At 40.2% G+C, this 19,328-nt stretch overlaps 3 protein-coding genes across 3 annotated transcripts; all 3 read right to left on the bottom strand.

The window, feature by feature from the left end:
* Nucleotides 1–333: 333 nt before the first annotated feature.
* Nucleotides 334–3,262, bottom strand: LOC121584757 (protein CUSTOS-like). Its single transcript, XM_045225711.1, has 6 exons — nucleotides 2,230–3,262; nucleotides 1,996–2,026; nucleotides 1,766–1,864; nucleotides 1,544–1,611; nucleotides 1,324–1,414; nucleotides 334–1,174 (listed from the first exon to the last, which is right to left on the bottom strand). Exons 1-6 carry the CDS (start codon nucleotides 2,357–2,359, stop codon nucleotides 793–795), a joined length of 801 nt encoding a protein of 266 aa, XP_045081646.1. The 5' UTR covers nucleotides 2,360–3,262; the 3' UTR covers nucleotides 334–792.
* Nucleotides 3,263–3,352: 90 nt separating this feature from the next.
* On the bottom strand, nucleotides 3,353–6,962 carry LOC121584758 (protein unc-119 homolog B). The gene is made up of 5 exons (XM_041900850.1): nucleotides 6,647–6,962; nucleotides 6,338–6,451; nucleotides 5,613–5,718; nucleotides 4,911–5,083; nucleotides 3,353–4,589 (listed from the first exon to the last, which is right to left on the bottom strand). The coding sequence occupies exons 1-5, from the start codon at nucleotides 6,882–6,884 to the stop codon at nucleotides 4,477–4,479; spliced, it is 744 nt and encodes a 247-aa protein (XP_041756784.1). The 5' UTR covers nucleotides 6,885–6,962; the 3' UTR covers nucleotides 3,353–4,476.
* A 600-nt stretch (nucleotides 6,963–7,562) lies between these two features.
* LOC121584759 (malectin-like) lies at nucleotides 7,563–15,976 on the bottom strand. The gene is made up of 6 exons (XM_041900852.2): nucleotides 15,780–15,976; nucleotides 15,189–15,441; nucleotides 13,998–14,176; nucleotides 13,532–13,708; nucleotides 13,196–13,253; nucleotides 7,563–12,853 (listed from the first exon to the last, which is right to left on the bottom strand). Exons 2-6 carry the CDS (start codon nucleotides 15,394–15,396, stop codon nucleotides 12,606–12,608), a joined length of 870 nt encoding a protein of 289 aa, XP_041756786.2. The 5' UTR covers nucleotides 15,397–15,441; nucleotides 15,780–15,976; the 3' UTR covers nucleotides 7,563–12,605.
* Between the last annotated feature and the right edge of the window lie 3,352 nt (nucleotides 15,977–19,328).

Below are 19,328 nucleotides of genomic sequence, written 5' to 3'. Positions count from 1 at the left end.
GTCTGCTGCAATAGCCCATTCGTGACAAGGATCGATGAGTTGTGTGTTCCGAGACGCCGTTCTGCTCCGTTATTTGTCTGTTTGTGGGCCGCCTGTTAGCTTGCACGATTCTTGCCATTTTCCTTCACCCTCTCTCATCAACAAGCTGTTTTCTCCCACAGTACTGCCACTGAGTGGATGTTTTTGTTTGTCGCACCATTTTGTCTCACCTGGCACCGACGATCATTCCATGCTCAAAGTCACTTAGGTCACTTGTTTTGCCCATTCTAACATTCAATCGAACAGTAATTGAATGCCTCGATGCCTGTCTGTCTGCTTTATATAGCAAGCCACAGCCAAGTGACTCACTGTCTGTACAAGCAATCCATTTTTGTGAACGGGGTGGTGTACCTAATAAACTGGCCAGTGTGTGTACGTTATCAATAGAAAAGTGTTAATAAAAATGCTCTCAATTCTTGTATAGTATTCTGCTCTTAAATGTACATGTAACTCAACCTCAGTGTAAACTACTTTCTTTACAAAACAAGGCATAGCACAAATTGTGTTTTGGGAAGAGAAAAAGGTCATCAAATATCTGGTGAAATACTTATTTCACATTTCTGAAAGATCACATTGTTATTTTCTGGAATGCAATCTACAAAGTAGTACAAAATTGCTGTGATATGACAGTGTATGACCTGACCATGTTATAATCAATGCTAAGATTCCCAAGTACAACAGGTCTCACAAGTATGGAACAAACAGCCAATATCGCAAATCACAGCACACAAGTTCAGAAGTCGCTCAGTGCTTTTATACTTCATCTTCCACCCTTTCATCTGTCCCTTTTTGTTTCTTTTTCTTCTTGACCTTCAGGGGAAGACTGTCCTCCTCTGGCGTCTTCTGCTCCTCATCGATTTTAGCATTAGGTGAGGATTCTCCACAGTTCTCTCCCTCTCCACACTCCCCCTGGAGAGCTTTCCTTTTCTTATTTGTCTTTGGGACAGGGCTGTTATTACGGTCCTCTCTTTCTACCTCCTCTCCTTCGTTGTTCTTCTTCTTCTTCTTCTTCTTCTTAATTTTCTCTGAGCTGGGGGACTCCGGCAGGGAAGGTGTAACCGCGCTGGGGAGAGCCGATGATAGGTCTGTGACTGACACTGCCGCCTCTCTCAGTCTCATCTCCATCTCACTGTCACTAGAAGAACATTGCAGAAACAAACATTTATTACAGTATGCAATGCTACTGTATAAGGATTCCTTCCCAAAGTAGGAATGAAGGTGACATCAAACCACCTCACACATCCCAAAGGTTAAAAGGCCAGCCCTACATAGAACAAGCATCACCTTGAGCTGGGGATGGGCCAACGCCTTACAGGAGAAGGAGGGGGATCAATGGTAAACTCTCCTGGGACGGATGTGGTGAACAGCCGGAACCCTTTAAAACCAAGAAATAAGATCAAGACCACATCCAGCATCTACATCACATCATATCTGACAACACATCATACATTTTGTAACTACTGTATCAGTTTCAATGCAAACCCATTTCTGGATAAACCCTCACCTTCATCTTCACATTTGGTTGACTCTGTGCAGGGTCTTGATGTTTCTGCAGATATCACTGAAATACAACTGAACATCAAATTGCATAGTTAGATTAAAGTAGGCTACTGAAAAGTAGACAGGTGGCGGTAACATGAGGCAAAGGCTATAACAGTTTGATGTAACTAGCTAAAATAGTAAAATTGATGTTTATTAACATTTTCACATGATAAATAATAAATACCTTTCAAGCATAGCCCCTAATTTCTTTGCAACGTGCGCACGGAACTCCGGGGTCGTCTGAAGATCGTTCCCATCATGTTCATGTTTAGATTCAGCCACACTGTTGACCATGGCATAACATAAAACAGTAAAAGTGTAGCTGGTAAAGCCAAACTTGATGCAAAACTTATATTCATGATGAGTCAAAAATACAGAGGGGATAGCAGGATTTCAGAGTAAATGAAAACTTACCGACGGGATTGCTTGACATTGCTTTCCCCATCTAAAACAGCAGTAGTTACTGTTAGGACTTTGCTGCCGTTTTTGGGGTAAAATAGATTTGCTCGTTGGCTCAAGATTTCACACACTTAGATATCCATCTCCCACCCCACATTTGTTGTTATGACTAACTGTTAGCGTTAGCTAGCTAACTACATCCTGTTTCTTAGCTAAAGTAAAGGTACACTAAAGTTTGGCTGAATTTACCTGCCGTGTTGGCATTGTGTGTACCATTAGTTCCACATGTGCCAGAACTCCAAGCTGCTTCCTTAAAATGTTCTAGATCTTCATCTTCACTGCTCGAGGCTTCAACCATCGTTCCAATGGGCTCTGACATGTTCGATCAAGCACGTGTTGCTACAAAGCAATACACTATGGGTAATTAATTATTTCAGGGCAAACGGTTGTCACTAGTTACCACAGCCAAAGTCCAAATTGGCTATGTATCGTAAAAATTAATGAAAATACTAATTAGCTTTTTGGTGTTAATTTAAGGTTAGGCATAATGTTAGCAGCGTGGTTAAAGGTTTGGTTTAAAATCGGATTTGAAGAAGATAAATTGTAGAAATGCGCGTGGTATAGCCATAATTATGACTTTGTGGCTGCGGTAACTAGTGGCGACAGGGGCAAACCGGCATGCTACAATGGTTAGTTTGATGAGTGAAGGCAACATTTTTCTTAAATTGCTTTTGTTTTTTATTTCCCCCTCGTTTTGCAGAAACAAAACAAATCTAACAGAACATAAAAGGCAATGTTAGGAGGGCTTCTAGTTCTTACCAGATCCTCACCCATTACACAGCCATAGATGTAGACAATAGTATTTGATATGGTTCCTGAAATGTAACATTCAAAAGACAGCACACTTTGTAGTCATTGTGAGATTTGTCTGTCATAAAACACATTCATCAATAGGCAAAAGTACAATATGCTCAATAAAAATCTATGGGGTTGAGAGGGAAAAATTATATCAGTAGCGACCATTTTGTAAATGCCATAATTAGTGTTCATTTGAAGGTGCTATTAGAAATACAGAATTTAAAATGGTGGATGCCATCACAATTTTCCATCAGTAACTGTAAAGAACAGACACATATCACAAGTCTCTAAAGTGATTAACATCACATCATACAATATACCTTCCACTGAGCATTGACTTGTAGTTACCATTTCATAGCTGACTGAGTTAAGTAATTAAATCTCTTCCAGCCTGCTTTTGACTACTGTTGATGAGTGTGTTGTTGGAGAGATGTGTAGTGGAGCACAGCTGATCGACAGCTGAACTTGACAGGGATTTCTCTCTCACACACAAAGCCTCTTGAGTTGAGCAGTCTGAATACAAAGCCCATGGGGGAGATTTAATTTAGTATTGGGAGACTCAGTATCACTCCAGCAGGCACAAACACCCTACAAGTACATTTACAGCACTGTCACACATGCTAACAACTTAAAAGACCAGGGGTGTTGTCTGTCACTTACTACCAAAGGCAGTTAATGCAAATTTGTCTCAGTCAACAGGGATTATTGGTTGTATATACAGCTAGAGAGGTGAAATGGGACACCCAATATGAATAATACAGCTTCTATCAAGGCAAGATTTCAAAGTCATGGAGCATTTGTTAGTCTCAAAGCTGAATATTTAGCCCACTATCTAAGGAGGGAAGACACAGCAAAGGATAATGATTGTTACTAGAGCACAATGAGTAGCAAAACTGTATTTACTATTGTTCAATCAAATTAGATAGTATCAAACAGTTGGAATTGGCTTGCCATCCAATTGTGCCATCTGTCAACTATTGTTGTGTGTACAAAATAACATAAAACATGCTCAACTTCAACCAGTTTTCATCTTACGGGCTAAAAATGTTCAGTATTCAACATTCAGTTTGGGATCATGTAAAGTTCCCGATTCCCTCTGCAGAGCTGTCTGGTAACAGAGTGGCCTTTCACCAGGGAGATGGCGACCCCGAAAAATGTTAGAGAAATTGAAACTAATATTATTCAATTTGAATGAGTGTATTAGATCATTAGACTGATAAGAGTTACACAAACCCACAAGACATGCCTAAATGCAGTCCAACTCAAAAACAAGGATATTGCAACAAATACTGAACTAACTCAAGGCAGATTAAAATAATATGTATTAAATTAACCATTTAAACGTGAAAATTTTGAAAAGATTAAAAGAAAAACGTGTTCAACATTACAAAAGAGTGATTGACAAGAGTTTCCTATGAGTCCCAGCAACAGAGGGGTACGAGGTATCAAATAAATGAAGTAACTTGTTTTGAAGGCAGATATGGTCCTGTTTTCCCAAACCTGGGACTGGTAAAGTTTGTTGGAATGTCTGAAGTGGAGGAAGTACACTCCTGTTCCCAAAAGGGCTATATGGTTGTTGTGTTCAGGGGCAATGTGACCCCTGCGTTGCATTGCACACAAGACGTTAATATTCAGGCACTACTCGCCCCCATCGTAGGCGTAGTCTGCCTTATTGTGCATGATCAGTTTGTTGTCCACAAAGTAGAAGCTGTCTGACCTGGTCTCATACGGGTGCTCCACCATTAGGCGAACTTCAAAGAAAGACAAAAAAACAAGGGATTTCAGTTTGGAAATAACTAAATAAGGAACAGCAGAATGCACATATAGCCTGGCTTACAGTAAATTACTCCTGGAGGGGATCCGTGTGACTGTCTAGTATCCACATTACTTATCTTACAATGTGAGTGGCCTGATTGGCTCTGTATGGATGTGTATAGTATAGACTTACAGACTTGGCCAGCTATGTTGTGGCCAGTCTTTACTTTAGCTTGTAGGGACCCAGGCTAAGACAAAGTTGATAGACAAAGTGAGAGGGGGCATTGCTGGTGCGCTCCTACTACTAGTAGACTTACTGAGGTCCTCAGGGAGCTGGGGAAACTCATAGATGTGTTCGCAAGTGTTGCGGCTGTTTGGGATGCAGAATCCAAAGTCAAAGTCAAAGTTCTTGAGAACTTTATCCTGGAAATAATGCCTCTCTATCATGCGAAAGCTGTTAACAGGCCGGTCCCCCACGGTGAACTCAACACTGAAAGCGGGGAAGAAAGAGAGGCACTTGAGATACTAGTAGGGATATGCTGAACATAACAGTAGCTGTATAAAAGGGCTTAAACTCTTTGAATTGTAGCTTTATTCATTGAACATCTATATTCCTAAAAGTCCAAATGAAGGATGATTCGTTCAATTGTATTGTCTCCAGCCATGTGATACAACTTTAGGAGTGTGGTGTCAGGGCTCTGCCAAATCCTCTCTGTCACCACAGTTTGATTAGTTGCCAGAGCTGCAAAGCCACACCAGCAAACGAAACTGAGCATGAAACTGATCATGATTCGTCTGCATAAGTAACTGCTGAGTTATAAGCAATAGACCTCAACTGAATGTGAGGTTGCTAACAGCATACTAGAGCTTGAGCTAAGCCAGCCATATTGGAAAGCAGAAAGCACATATACTATGGAACATTTAGGCATAACCACAGTATGTGGTTTTTCAACGACGAGTTATATGATTTCTAATAATGATCATGCATGTGATGTTTCCTGTTTAATCCACTGACTTACGTTGCACCAACAGTCCGCAGTCTGAGGAAGGCCGGCGTAAACTGATACCGCACAAAGCGCCCAGCACTGGTGTCTACGTCTCCATTCTCTTCTTCATCTTCAGGGTCTGATAGAGAACATGAATTCAAATGTAATTGACATCCAAATAAGTGTCAACATGTCATCTCTGATTTCAACCTGAAATTGTATCCACAACATGTGTGTAAGGACTACATTAATTATCATAGAGGGAATAATTTGGCTTTTTTCAAATAATAGACAAATTCATTTAGTCTGAGCCCTTCTAAGTAGACTTAGCGATATGACATTGTCATTCACAGCGGGACAACTTCCTGCTTACTAAACTAATGCTCAAATCTGCCAAGAATATGTGCTTTCCCATTTATACCTTCTAATGAGGCAAGTCCTCGTTGGAAAGTGAAAATATAGTGGCAGGCTTGGCAAATTTGACCATTAGTTTTGCGCTCCAACCTAACACCACGAGTGCACCCGTTAGCAGTGGTTTTTCCAACTGGGCTGTTTTACAGATCGAGCCTGGTGCCCTGTTCAAGCTGACAGCTACCTGGACTTCATTTCTATAAGTAGGAAGATGCTCCAATGTGTATGATGATGTCATATTGCTGAGTTTACCTTTAAGATGTGGCCTATCCAAGCTCTCTTATTTATTGTGTGGCAGAAAAGTTGAAACTTTATGCTGGGCAAGATATAACGTTATTTGAGTTTACCACAGTTGTGAGGTTTAGCAATCTCAAAGAGCACTGTCCCAGTCTCCAGATCTCTAATCTTGAAACGTGTGAAGTCAATATTGTAGACATTGTCCTCAGGTTTACATAGATAATCTGGAAGGAAATTCGTAGTTAGCAGCAAATACAGACAGGGAATCTGGTGTGTTGACGGATTCTTTGTTTGGTTACCTCAAACCATTGGTACAAACTTAGCTAGCTAGTTCACTAACAAAGCTAACGTTAGGTAGAATACATTAACTTGAATCTTATCCAAATCCCATCAACCATCAGCTCTAAACATAACGTTACCCCGTGTAACAACACGCAGACCAAGGACTTCGTCCGGTGTGATGTGTCTTCCTAGCGCCCTTAGCTCGTCTTCTGTAACAACAGGCCGCAGTTTATCGGTTTGATTTCGTCGCGATTTGAGTCTCTTCAGCACACCTCCACCGGACTTTCGCTCCCTGGAATTTGCAGCTGGGCCGATATCGGTGTCCGGTCCTTTGACTGTGGCTGCAGTCTTGTTTCGAGAGTTAGAGCCGCTCATATCTTGGTTGTTTTGTGTTTGTTGAGGCGACTGTGTAGATGGCTGTCTGCAACTTTAACTAAATTCAAGATGGCGAATCGTCTCTACGGAGAACTCATGCTGAGAATAGTCGATTGTAATTGGCTGAAAAACGCTAGTAGGTTACCATAGTTACCAGTAGGGCGGACTGTTTAGAAACGCTGCGGTAAAAATGGCATTCCAATTAGAGATCACCAGCGGCCACGTTCAGTTGCCAAACTGCAGATAGAAATGCCACCAATAAAGCCGACATGATTCCTTGTTCTACACGTCAGAGACATCTTTGTTCTACATATTATATTTCTATCTTAACGTTCCAAAACGTTGTGTCCTGCTGAACGCGCCGCTGAGTATGGTACAACTTCATAAGTATGGTCAACTTGCTCAATATACTAATGTAGTATGCCCATGCATTGCATTTATATAAAATGTAACAGCATCTCTTCTTACATCTCTCATCTGCATTACTGTCATTTTGCTCTACATGTCTCCCATATAGAAATATAATCTAATTCTAAGGTCTCCCCATTACTTGTGATGGCTACAGTATCTCAGCGATATACAGTGTTGAACTGTTCAGTTACACGAGGGGTACTACAATAACCCTAAGGATAGTAAAACATGAGATAAATCAAAACAAGGAAACAATTTGCCAAAACATCAGTTAGATAAAATAGCACATTTATTAAAAAAAGAGACAGCATTTATCAGCAGTTCCCACTTTGTAGATGTTATTTGTACAGCCACAACTGAGTAAGGAGGGGGCATCTCAAATGACTCCATCAGTCCACCTGCAGCCTGAAGCCCTCGTGGGGTGGGAGAAATCAATACGTTGAGTAGGATTCCTTATTGACATTGATGCTTTCTCTCACACATTCACACTAATTAATTCATACTCTCATTCTGTGATAAGACTGGACTGCACAAGAGTGTATGGTTGTTCCAACTGTACCTCAATAGGGCTAATGGGAGAGAGTGATGTAGCAAGTATTTGGTTCTTATCTTAGGTGAGCTCACATAAGGTTAGGATTTTTGAACACTAGGACTTTGGTGGGCAAAAAAAATAATTAAACATGCAATGAAGTAATCAAAAGCACACCAAAAAAAGGAACCTCAAAAGCAGACACTGATAACGCACAAATGTATTAAAAATCAAGGCAACAAGGACTCAATAAAAAGAAAAATTACACACAACAAATGACAGACAAATGCTTTGAAAATAAACCAAGCAGTGCAAAATTTCACACCACTAAAACATCCTGGTGAAAAGTAAAGCAAAACAGAACCTGAGAAAAAATAAAAAGCTACAAATCCTTATTACATCATTAAGCAAATATCTCAAGATTAAACCCCACTTTCTTATTTAAATTATACAATACATGTAAAGAATTCCATACTTCGCCAATCTCATCTCTTCCTGACAGTCAGTATTTGTCAGTCAAGACCTTTTCTTTTCTACAATGCCACCATTGTAAATCATCCCCAGCAGAAAGGCCACAGTTTTCTTTAAAATTAACCATTAAAAAACCCTAACACCTCAATAATAGCAATATTTAGATGAGAAAATAACCGCTGTCACACTACAATAAGTGTGATATTGTACCTTACAGTATATACACACGCAACTGTGTAGAGATGTCAATTAGCCAACAAAAGATTATAACTTAGGTGCTGAATTAAATTAACTTTTTTTCATTTTTTCAAATAAGTAACAAAGGTGCTTCTGTCTTATTAGATACGGATTGTATTTTTAAATACAAAACAACAACTATCAGCTAACCATCAAGTATCGTAACCTCTCCCTGGCTGTTTTTTTGCTCCAGCAGCATGGAACATGGAGGGGGAAACCTCAGGAGTGAGAGAGATAATTTAAAACACCTGGATCATCTATTTGTCAAGTATTCAGCAAGTATAAAACCAATGACAAGTGTGGAGAGGCAAGTGTAAAATAGGCTTGGTAAAAGATTTGTCCCTCATGGAAAGAGCTATGTTCCTGATACAGAGGCAGTTAGACACACACACAAATAATGCAAACATGCAGCTACTGACTTCCAGGCTAACTGTATTGAAGGATATATGGATATGTCCGTGGGAAACCTTAGAGATTAGTAATAACAAAATGCTGCAGACCACTTTAAGGCAAGTTTTTTGAAACAGCTTTTGAAAGGAATCGAAGGGATTGATGAGACAAAAAAACAGGCCTAAACTTAACAAATATTATTTAATGGAGAGATGGGATGGGGAAGAGGGAAAATATTCCCAATAGTGAAACATGCACACACAACCATATATACTCACAGGTGCACAGTGAATATAGATCATGATTAAGACTGGTGCAAGCACATTGTTTTTATGTCATGTTGATTTGACTGATAGCTCCCCAAATTAGTTCTAAAAGTGTGCAGGCTTTTAGAAACACTTTTCTCTGGGAATATCATAATTTAAAAATGTCACAAAATGCAATAAAATAATTGTTAAGAAGGCTGCTCTCAAGCTTTCTACTCAAAGACAGTTTCAATTTAGGCTACCATTGACAATCTTGGTTTGCCTCAGCAAAATATATTTAACATAGAAAGAACTAGTTAACTCCCCTCATTTCACTTTCTAACCCTCTAGGTAGCTGTTTAGCTATGGATAGCTGACACACATATACACACACACACACACACACACACACACACAAACACAATTGTAAGTCCTAAGTTTACATTCCAATATACTAAAATAATTCAGCAGTCTTTCAAAATGAGGACTTTACATAAATAGTAAATCAATCCAAAAGAATACTTAGGACCTTCCGGTTATTATTCATCCTAATGACCCAAATTGTATTGGGATAACTTCTCTGATGTTTACGTTATATCTTGACCTAGTACTTAATCATCACTCCAGCACCAACATTGTGAGTTAAAAAACAAAATCATATCAATCACAGTGTTATGAACGGAGGATTACTAGGAGATTTATAGAACAAAATTCTACAACACAAAACACTTTGGTGAATCAAAAGAAGGCATGCACAGTCATGAGTGGAAAAGGCAGTGACCATGACAAAGGACTACACTACATGCATCTCTGTGACAATTCAGACATGTTCCTGAATTGGGATCGGTCCCACTCGCTTGAGAATTTGTTAAATTACCAGGTCCCTCGGTGTTGGCAATGTAACTAAATCACTCTGAACTATTTTACTATCTTTCAGAGGTGGCCTTTCACCAGATGAAAACCAAGCCATGTACCGTTAAGTGGAAAACACATACAAGTTAGAGGGTTTCATCAATGTGATTAAAAACCATGTAAACCCTCAAAGGATTCAAACACTCCAGGGCTCGACATTAAGGCTTGTCCTCTTGTCCGGGACAAGAACAATATTGATTTTAGTTGTCCGAATGGACAAGTAAAAAAAATCACATTATCCAACAATTACTCAGATCAGAATTAAATCAGAGGCCAACATTGGAATAATATTCAAATCTATTTTTCATATACATAAATTAAAAAGCCTACATGTCAAAGTGTAGGTGATATGCATATTGGCTACAGCCTTATGTCCAAACCGATGCTGACATGAGGGAGGTGACAGAAAATGTAGCCAAACTTTAATGAGACTTTTAATGACAGAAATATAGGCTAAACGTCAGTCATTTTTGACAATTATAATGCAGGATAATTAGCATTAACATCTAAAGGCTTGATTCTGTCGACATACTTGAAGCACGGTTCATTCAGATGAAATGGTCACAAGACCGGAGAGTGAAGGACAGTGCCTGTTGCGCACCGCACATCACCCACCTTGAATCTGAGCGGAGGCGGTCAGCATTTAACTATTTAACCATAAACTTGTTTAAAACCTGGACGTTTTATGTCATTTTATGAAGCATTGCTTACCTTGTTTAAAAGTAGCCTAGCCTAGCCAAAATACAACCATAGACATTTTGAAATAATTATTTTATAAACACCTAACATGCCAAATGTTCTATTGGTTTTCACATTTTTTTATGTCCAGCAGCCAAAGGCATAATCCTAGTCATATAAGTAACCCATGCTAGTTGATGCATCTTTAGATCTCCCCTCTTTCTTAATTTCTAACATATATTTTTATCTCTATCACATGAAACCGCTCACGCGTGTGGTGTGCTTTTGGCAAGTGTTTTCCCGCTAATTGCATTTTGGAACCTTCCCGCATAGCCTACAGCCATGAGCACATTGTTGAGCTTATAATATGAAGAAATAATACTTTATCAACATTTTAAGCTAAACGTTCTGATCTGTTGCATCAGCCTCATTGCTTTTTTAGTCTGTTTTGAACCATATACATTTTTTATCGTCCCTTAATCTCGAGCCCTGGAGGGAATTATTTTATAAAGACAAGAAAGTATTTGGTTGTAATCGTAATGTTGCAATATTTTATAGGCTACCAAGGGTGGCCATTGGCCAACCATCCTCCAGGAGAGCCTTAAAGGGGCAGTGTTGTGTTTTGAGACAGGCTTGAATATGCAAAGAAGCCAATAGGCAGAGTGTAGCCTACATTTTTGTCTCATTCTCTATGATAAAAAAAGATAGAAATGCATTTTATTTTGTAAAGTGATTCCTTGCATCTTACAATTATGTAAAAATTGTGTTACAGACCATTTTTTATTTTTGGACATGTGACTTGAGCTTTTGGACAAGTAAAAAAAAGAACATCTGTCCTACTTGTCCAAAGGACAAGTGGCTAAAAAAGTTAATGTCAAGCCCTGCACTCTTACCCTGAAATTTCTGATAACTCCATAGTCTAGCTGTCTCAAAAAGGTACCTGCTAGTATCACATTTGAGGAAACTTGCAATTTTAAACACATTATGCAACATAATTGTGAAACCCACCTTGGATGTGAAAACACAATTAGCCTTCATTTCAAACAGCACATGAAACACATAATTTCTCTGCTATAGAATAAGCTGAGGCTGTAACAGTACAGACTTGTTGAAATTATTAGTATGTTATTTTTCTTAACAAATTATGGCACAGCTTAAGTATCAAAAGCTCAAATAAATTGTAGCTTTACAACATTAGCATGTTTGGAGATAATCAAGAACAAAAATAAAGTAAAAAAAAGCGAGCAAAAACAACATTCAAAAGCCTAACTGACCGCATTGGCAACCATCTCCCACCGCCCCCTCCAAACACGCATTCTCTAAAACACATTTTTAAGAATCAGTAAATTTTCTGGATATCACCTCCTGTACCATCTGACTAAATACTATCTGCAGTCAAGCCACACCTCATCCAAAGCCATACTAGTCTATAAAGAGGGACAGCCAATCACATTTCAGCACCCCTCAGTATAGTCCCAGCCTCTTCCTGCAAGACAAGACAAACCTGGTTTGAAAGTGGTCAATCCTGTCTCATGTGAGATCATGTCTTTGCGATGTGGTAATGTACAACATGGTGAAAATGTGTACAACACACACAAACTCACTCTCTACATCCCCTTTTCTCTGCGTGACCTTAAAGTCAGTGAGGAAGGCATTTTATTCTGTCGCCTGCATTCCACATTTGTTGTCTCTTTTTTGTCCTCTGTTATCACCATTGGCTCTCATGCTCTCTCCTGTCTGTTTGCTTGCTTGCCTTTCCTTGTGTCTCTGATGTCACTTTGACCCCCCCCCCTCCCTCTTCAGTCTCTTGTCCATCATGTCCCCTGTTTCCCCCTCTATTTTACATTCTCACAGCCGACACAGGCAGAAGAGTGTAGGTATGAACACCCCGAACGCCACCAGGATAGGGAACATGAGGCTGCTATTGTCGGCCGCATACGGGTTTGGCGTTCTGGGGCCTGACTGGACCCTGTACTTGGGAGCTGTTGTGGTACTCTTCTTACCACCCTCCTCTCCTGCCTCAGTCTCCTCGTCCTCCTCCTCCTCAAGTTCTTCACGTTTCTCCAGTCCAGGGTGAGGCTGGAGTTTTGGTACATCTGAGATGCAGAAAATATAGATATGGGAGATATCATGGGTTTAAAGATAGGGTTGAGTGAAATTAAGTTCATACAGAATTTAGAGGTAAGACATTGAGGAGAGGGTGTGATGTCTTTAGACTGGATTGTGCATACAATTAATTAATTGAGCAGCCAATTAATAATGTTATTGAAAAGGAATGCGAGATTAAAACAAAAAAGGGAGCAATAATTTTGTAATAATACGACATGCCATTATAATTGTTTTAATAATTTCAGAATTATAAAGACAACATCTTAGAAAGTCCTATTTTTGACTGGCACTGCTGAAGATTCTCCTGTTAATAGACTGATGAGGCTCACCATCTAATGTCCCCTTCAACACGTACAGAGCACAGACCTTGGGGTTGTCGTAATAACCCTGAGAAAACATAGGGCAGGTTATCAGTTCACAGCAGAGATAAAGCCATGTGTCGAATGAACATGCAGAGAAACACTGTCCTACCATTATTTGCAAAAAAAAAGATTAGTAACACAGAGAAAATCATAAACAAACATACATTCAGAGTTGTGTGCAGGTAAGACAATTTTGTACTTGACTGTTTAATTTGAGGATGCATCTGAAAAATATTTTTTTAATGGGTCAGGAGGAGAGGAGAAAACATTGAGCAGTGACACACTTTGGCTGTGTCAACTCACCTTGACAAACTCCACAGTGAGCTTGCCGTTGAAGGTGGACACCTCCCCCTGGACACTCAGCTTACCGCGGCGTATGGAGAAGGGCACAATCTCATCATGAGCTGTACTGTGACCCACCCGCTCAAAGATATCCAGATCTTTCACCACCACATGGTCATTAAGACGCACGTCAAATACCTAGAGAATGGATAATTTCAGTCAGACAGATTTGCAACATGAAAATAGCATGAGACATCCTCAGTCCAAAGTGCACAAGTTTGTCAAAGTTTGTAATCAATTACCTTGCAATAAAACATCTGTTGGAAACTGTCTTTTTTTGGAGACTATCAACATCATCTAAGTTGAACAACATTATTTGCTGCCAAATTAGAATAACATTACTATGACTTCATGTTTACAGGCGTGATAACTTTGAGATGTAAACAGAAAACATATTTTGATGATTTGATTGGAATCTGAGTCGTACCTTCTGTTGAGACTGGGCAAAGTAGACCTCTGCATACTTCATGACAAGTATATAGTCTCCTTCCTCACGAATCGGCACCTCATAGCCAAAAGTATCCTCATTGTAGCGTTCTGTCTGGTAGAGAATCTGGTCCTCGGGACTAGAGCGCAATATGGGCAGACGCACTCCATAATCTGAAGCTAGAGGGAAATACAGAGTAGATTGTTCACTACGTTGTCGATTTATAAGCAATTCTGTCACATATGCACCCAACACACTCCTTACATAAGCTTACACAATACAAACCCATTTGCTTACCCATGTACTCGAACAGTATAGTGATACCTGCATACATTTATTTATTGTACTGTATTTGCACACAAACTGTGAAAACCAGGAAAATAGCACATGCATTTTATGGCTGATAAGGCCCTTTTAAAAACGTGAGATGCAAACTTGCTGGCTAACCATAGCTTGGCATGTTAAAATATTCATGATGTATCTGTTCTGGCAAGTGGGAGGCGATATACCTGTGTCAAGTGTCAGTGTTTCCTTAGCTGTCTGGTTTCTATTTGCAGACAGACCCATTTGGTCTTTAGTTTTAGTGGGATGGATGTCAGAAACAATATGAAATGTCCTTCAGAATGAAGTGTTTTTAAAAATCAATGAACATGCAGTGGAACTAAGCATAGTTGCTATAATCCAACATCAAACATGAAATTTCATCAATGCATCCTTTACCTCATTATACTTTACTGTTAACTGCTCATGTTATTAGTTTCCAATTACTTTTAAAGAAATACATTTCTGAATATCATCAGTCATTATCACAGTTGGGTTTACTATTCTTCCATGAGGTGCTTCAATTTCGAGGGAGAAGCTCAACAAATATGACAGCCCTACTAATGCAGACTCTTCATTGGGTTAAATAGCTTCAATAGCGGAAGTCAAAACCATGCATGAGTTAGCTTTACATATCTTCTTATGGGAAATACAAATCTCTACAACAACATGATCACCCTCTGGCAGAAGCAAATATTTAACTTGCTTTTAGCCAAATGGTTACAATTGTAGCTCATTTCACACAGATCTGACTAGCTGCCTATAGCGTTCAATTCAATTTAGCAGTCACCTTTGCTATTATTAACAGGAAATAGTTAGCCAAGCTAATAGGGCCATTTTGATGACCCAGCCATGCCTACATAGACTCACCTTTCCCAAGCTTTCCTTCCAATGGATCCTTCTTGAAATTAATGCCATGCATGTCTGTATGAGCTTCCCCGCCAGCGTTCACTGCCCAAATAACTCGTTCAGCAAGGCTTGGGCCCCCACCATCCGCCCAACAGTGTTCAGCCAGCAGCGACAACACCACCACGACCAGCCCGGCGACCAATGGCACCGTTACCCGCCGCATTGCCATACACAGCTTGGTACAAGCAGACACACACGAGTTGGCCCAAGGAAGCTGTGTGAGAGAAGGCATCAATTGTAGCTAGCTAGCCAACTAGCATGAATGACAGCACAAAACCCTCCCCTCCCCAGATATGGTAGTCAAATATATTTAGGTAGCTAGCTACCTGGCTAACATTAGCCAAGTATGACTGATGAATGGTTGCAGCTGGCAAATGTTCGCCAACACTAAACATGGCTAAATCTCCAATACTCTCAGCTAAACGAACAGCCTCGTTGGCCTTTACTATAACTAACTAGAGTAGCTATAAGCTATCTCTGGCTTGCTAGCTGACTTCTTCTTGCTCGGTCATCAACATTCCCAGAAGCTCTAGCGGAATATGATGTTCTTACATTTCAAAATCCTTGGTGCAACTTGCTTCTATGCCTGTTTGCTTTAAGATGTAAATCGAATAGTCCACAATCTACACTGCAGCTCTCATTGACAGCAATGACCGTTTAGTATTCTCTACCAAACCGGTATGACTGACGTTGATTTCCTCAGAGGCACAAACAGTGCATGAAGGCTGAGGCGAGAGAGAGCGTGTGAACTTGCTGGTTCACAGTAGAGGGAGTGGATGACTGAAGAGACAACCAATCACATGGCATTACTGAACCATTTCTATATATGTATAGAATGTTTAGCATATTCATAGAAAATGCATCGGATTCGTGAATCAAATACAATTCCATACAACCACTGTATATGTTTGAGGTGCAACGCTGTTTAGTTGGGAAAATGCAGAAAGTGAAAGGTACACACACCTAATGGGAGTTTTTCGTAATTGTATTAATCTTCGAAAATGAAACATTTAGAATACAATATATATACGAATGTCATTAAAAAATAAATTTGCAGTCCACATGTATGCGATTTATTTTGTGCAAACTTGAAGGACGATTCCCCTAATCACAAAAATGGTTTAAACGACTGTATTGCAGTGGCCCTATTCCAGGTCGCATTTATTGTAGTTGTGCTGTGCAGATGATCCGATCTCACAATGCCAGGAGAAGTGTTTAACTTCTCGGGAAGAACATTAATATGATACTAAGCAATGTGGCTCACGATAAATTAAAACCCCCTCTCAGGCATTTTGGGATCTGATAATCGGCGCTGCGCTACTAGAATATAGACGACCTTGAACTTAACTGACGTCTTAAATATTGGCCAATCAGGAGAGCCCAACGCAGCGCGCTTGCAGAGCACCCTTGGTTTGTCAAAAAGAATGAATGAAGAAATAACGTTGCCGTAGTAACAATTGACGCTTAGATTTCATATGAGTGCTCTCTGGGCAAAGATAGTTTAGTATGGTTTAGAACAGTGGTCACCAACCTGTCAGGAGTCAGGATCACTTTCGCAGTCAAAAAGCAAGCCGAGATCTACCGCTCAAAAATGTTTACTAAATAAAAATAGTTCTGTAGGAATGTGGCCTAATACATTATCACAGCATAGTCGCTATTGGCCTATACCTGGCCTGCCAATATTGTTCTTCTCAGACCATATTATATGCTATTTCAAAACTCAAGCTTTGATAACAAAATAGATCAGTTGGTGTAGCACGTGCAAGGCACAGCTGAGCATAAATTGAAATTATTTGCTAATCATTTGCTTTTTTATTTTACTGGACTGATGGAACTGCATCTGATGGTTATGGTGCTTTCAAGACAACTGGGAACTTGAGGAGGGGGAAATAGGTTAAAATCATGATGTCAGTGATCTTCAGGTCGGAAAGTCGGAGCTCTAGAAAGATGCTGAGTTTCCGTCTTGGAATTCCAAGTTGGATGTCCGTTCAAAACGATTTTTCCCAGTCGGATCTCGTTTTTTCCCCAAGTTCCCAGTTGTCTTGAACGGACTGAAGTCAGAGATGTATTTTGTTATCAAAGCTTGAGTTTAGTCTCAGTGGTGAGACTGACCAGAGAGAGGGGACAATGTCTTCCACCTGATGGCGAAACTCGAGTCGCATTGCATCTGCCTCATGCACAAATTCATGCTATGACCAGAGAAAGTGAAATATTCCTCAATATTAAAATAGACATGACGAACTGCTAATAAAAGCCTAATAATAGCCTGATCACCAACAATGATGAGAGCCTATAGGGAGGAGGTCAGAGACCTGGCAGTGTGGTGCCAGGACAACAACCTCTCCCTCAATGTGATCAAGACAAAGGAGCTGATTGTGGACTACAGGAAAAGGAGGGCTGAGCACACCCCCATTCACATCGACAGGGCTGTAGTGGAGCAGGTCGAGAGCTTCAAGTTCCTTGGTGTCCACATCACCAACAAACTAACATGGTCCAAGCACACCAAGACAGTCGAGAAGAGGGCACGACAACGCCTATTCCCTCTCAGGAGACTGAAAAGATTTGGCATGGGTCCTCAGATCCTCAAAAAGTTATACAGCTGCACCATCAAGAGCATCCTGACTGGTTGCATCACCGCCTGGTATGGCAACTGCTCGGCATCCGACCGCAAGGCGCTACAGAGTGTAGTGCGTATGGCCCAGTACATCACCAGGCGGTGTCAGAGGAAGGCCCTAAAAATGGTAAAGACTCCAGCCACCCTAGTCATAGACTGTTCTAACTGCTACTGCATGGCAAGTGGTACCAGAGCGCCAAGTCTAGGTCCAAAAGGCTCCTTAACAGCTTCTACCCCCAAGCCATAAAACTGCTGAAGAGTTAATTAAATGGCTACCTGGACTATTTGCATTGACCCCCCCTTTTTTATTTTTTATGCTGGTGCTACTTGCTGTTCATTATCTATGCATAGTCACTTTACCTCTCCCTACATGTACATATTACCTCAATTACCTCGACTAACCTGTATCCCCGCACACTGACTTGGTACCGGTACCCCCTATATATAGCCTCGTTACTGTTATTTTATTGTGTTACTTTTTTAAACTTTAGTTTATTTAGTAAACGTTTTCTTAACTCTTATTTTTCTTAAAACTGCATTGTTGGTTAAGGGCTTGTAAGTAAGAGTTTCACGGTAAGGTCTACACCTGTTGTAGCTAGCTGTATGCTAGCGATGAGCCAGTTGTGTCTCTTGAATTTCGAAAATTGAGAACATCAAGAACTCAAAACAAAATGTTAGTCACATTTACCACACGATGGAGCCCGTCCAGATTTTGGGTCCTGTCAAGACAGACAATAGTGAACAAAGAAGAGAGATGCTGCGCCGCTCCTGCTGATCCAGGTGGAGGAGCAGACAGTTGCCATGACAACTTGTTCTTCTGTTCCAGCCAGCCACTCATTCGCGCACCAGTGTTGTGTCCCGGTACCATGAAAACGTCTCTGTCTCGGATCCTGTTCCCGCTAATAACACAAAAACGTTAATACCGGTAGTCTCCAAATCATTTATGTTCTGTCGAGGTCGACCTTTAGCCATCTCTGTTTGAATGTTTTCTTAAGTTTTGATATTGTTTGAGCCCAGAATGGTCTAGGCCTATTGCTTTGTATTGTTTGTCTATTATGCAACAAAAAAAAGAAGGTTTAATGTGTCAGTCCAATGTCCTTGTGTGACATTTCTTCACTTCACAGTAGCCCCTAGTATAGGCCCATTACATGTTTGTCTTGTATTGAAATAGTTAAATCTATCTCTTCTTTCCTGGCTTTACAGCATATGGCTATAGCCCTGGGACTTATTGCATCACTGGAAAAAAAAAACAGAGGTTCACAAGTAGACATTTATTTTTAGTAGATTGCGTAGCCTACTGTCGTGGTCAAAAGTTTTGAGAATGACAGAAGTATTGGTCTTCACAAAGTTCGCTGCTTCAGTGTTATGAGATATTTTTGTCAGATGTTACTATGGTATACTGAAGTATAATTACAAGCATTCCATAAGAATCAAAGGCTTTTATTGACAATTACATTATGTTTATGCAAAGAGTCAATATTTGCAGT

This window comes from Coregonus clupeaformis, chromosome 16 (genome assembly GCF_020615455.1).
Source record: "Coregonus clupeaformis isolate EN_2021a chromosome 16, ASM2061545v1, whole genome shotgun sequence".
NCBI lineage: Eukaryota > Metazoa > Chordata > Actinopteri > Salmoniformes > Salmonidae > Coregonus > Coregonus clupeaformis.
This window is presented reverse-complemented; position numbering and strand designations above follow the sequence as displayed.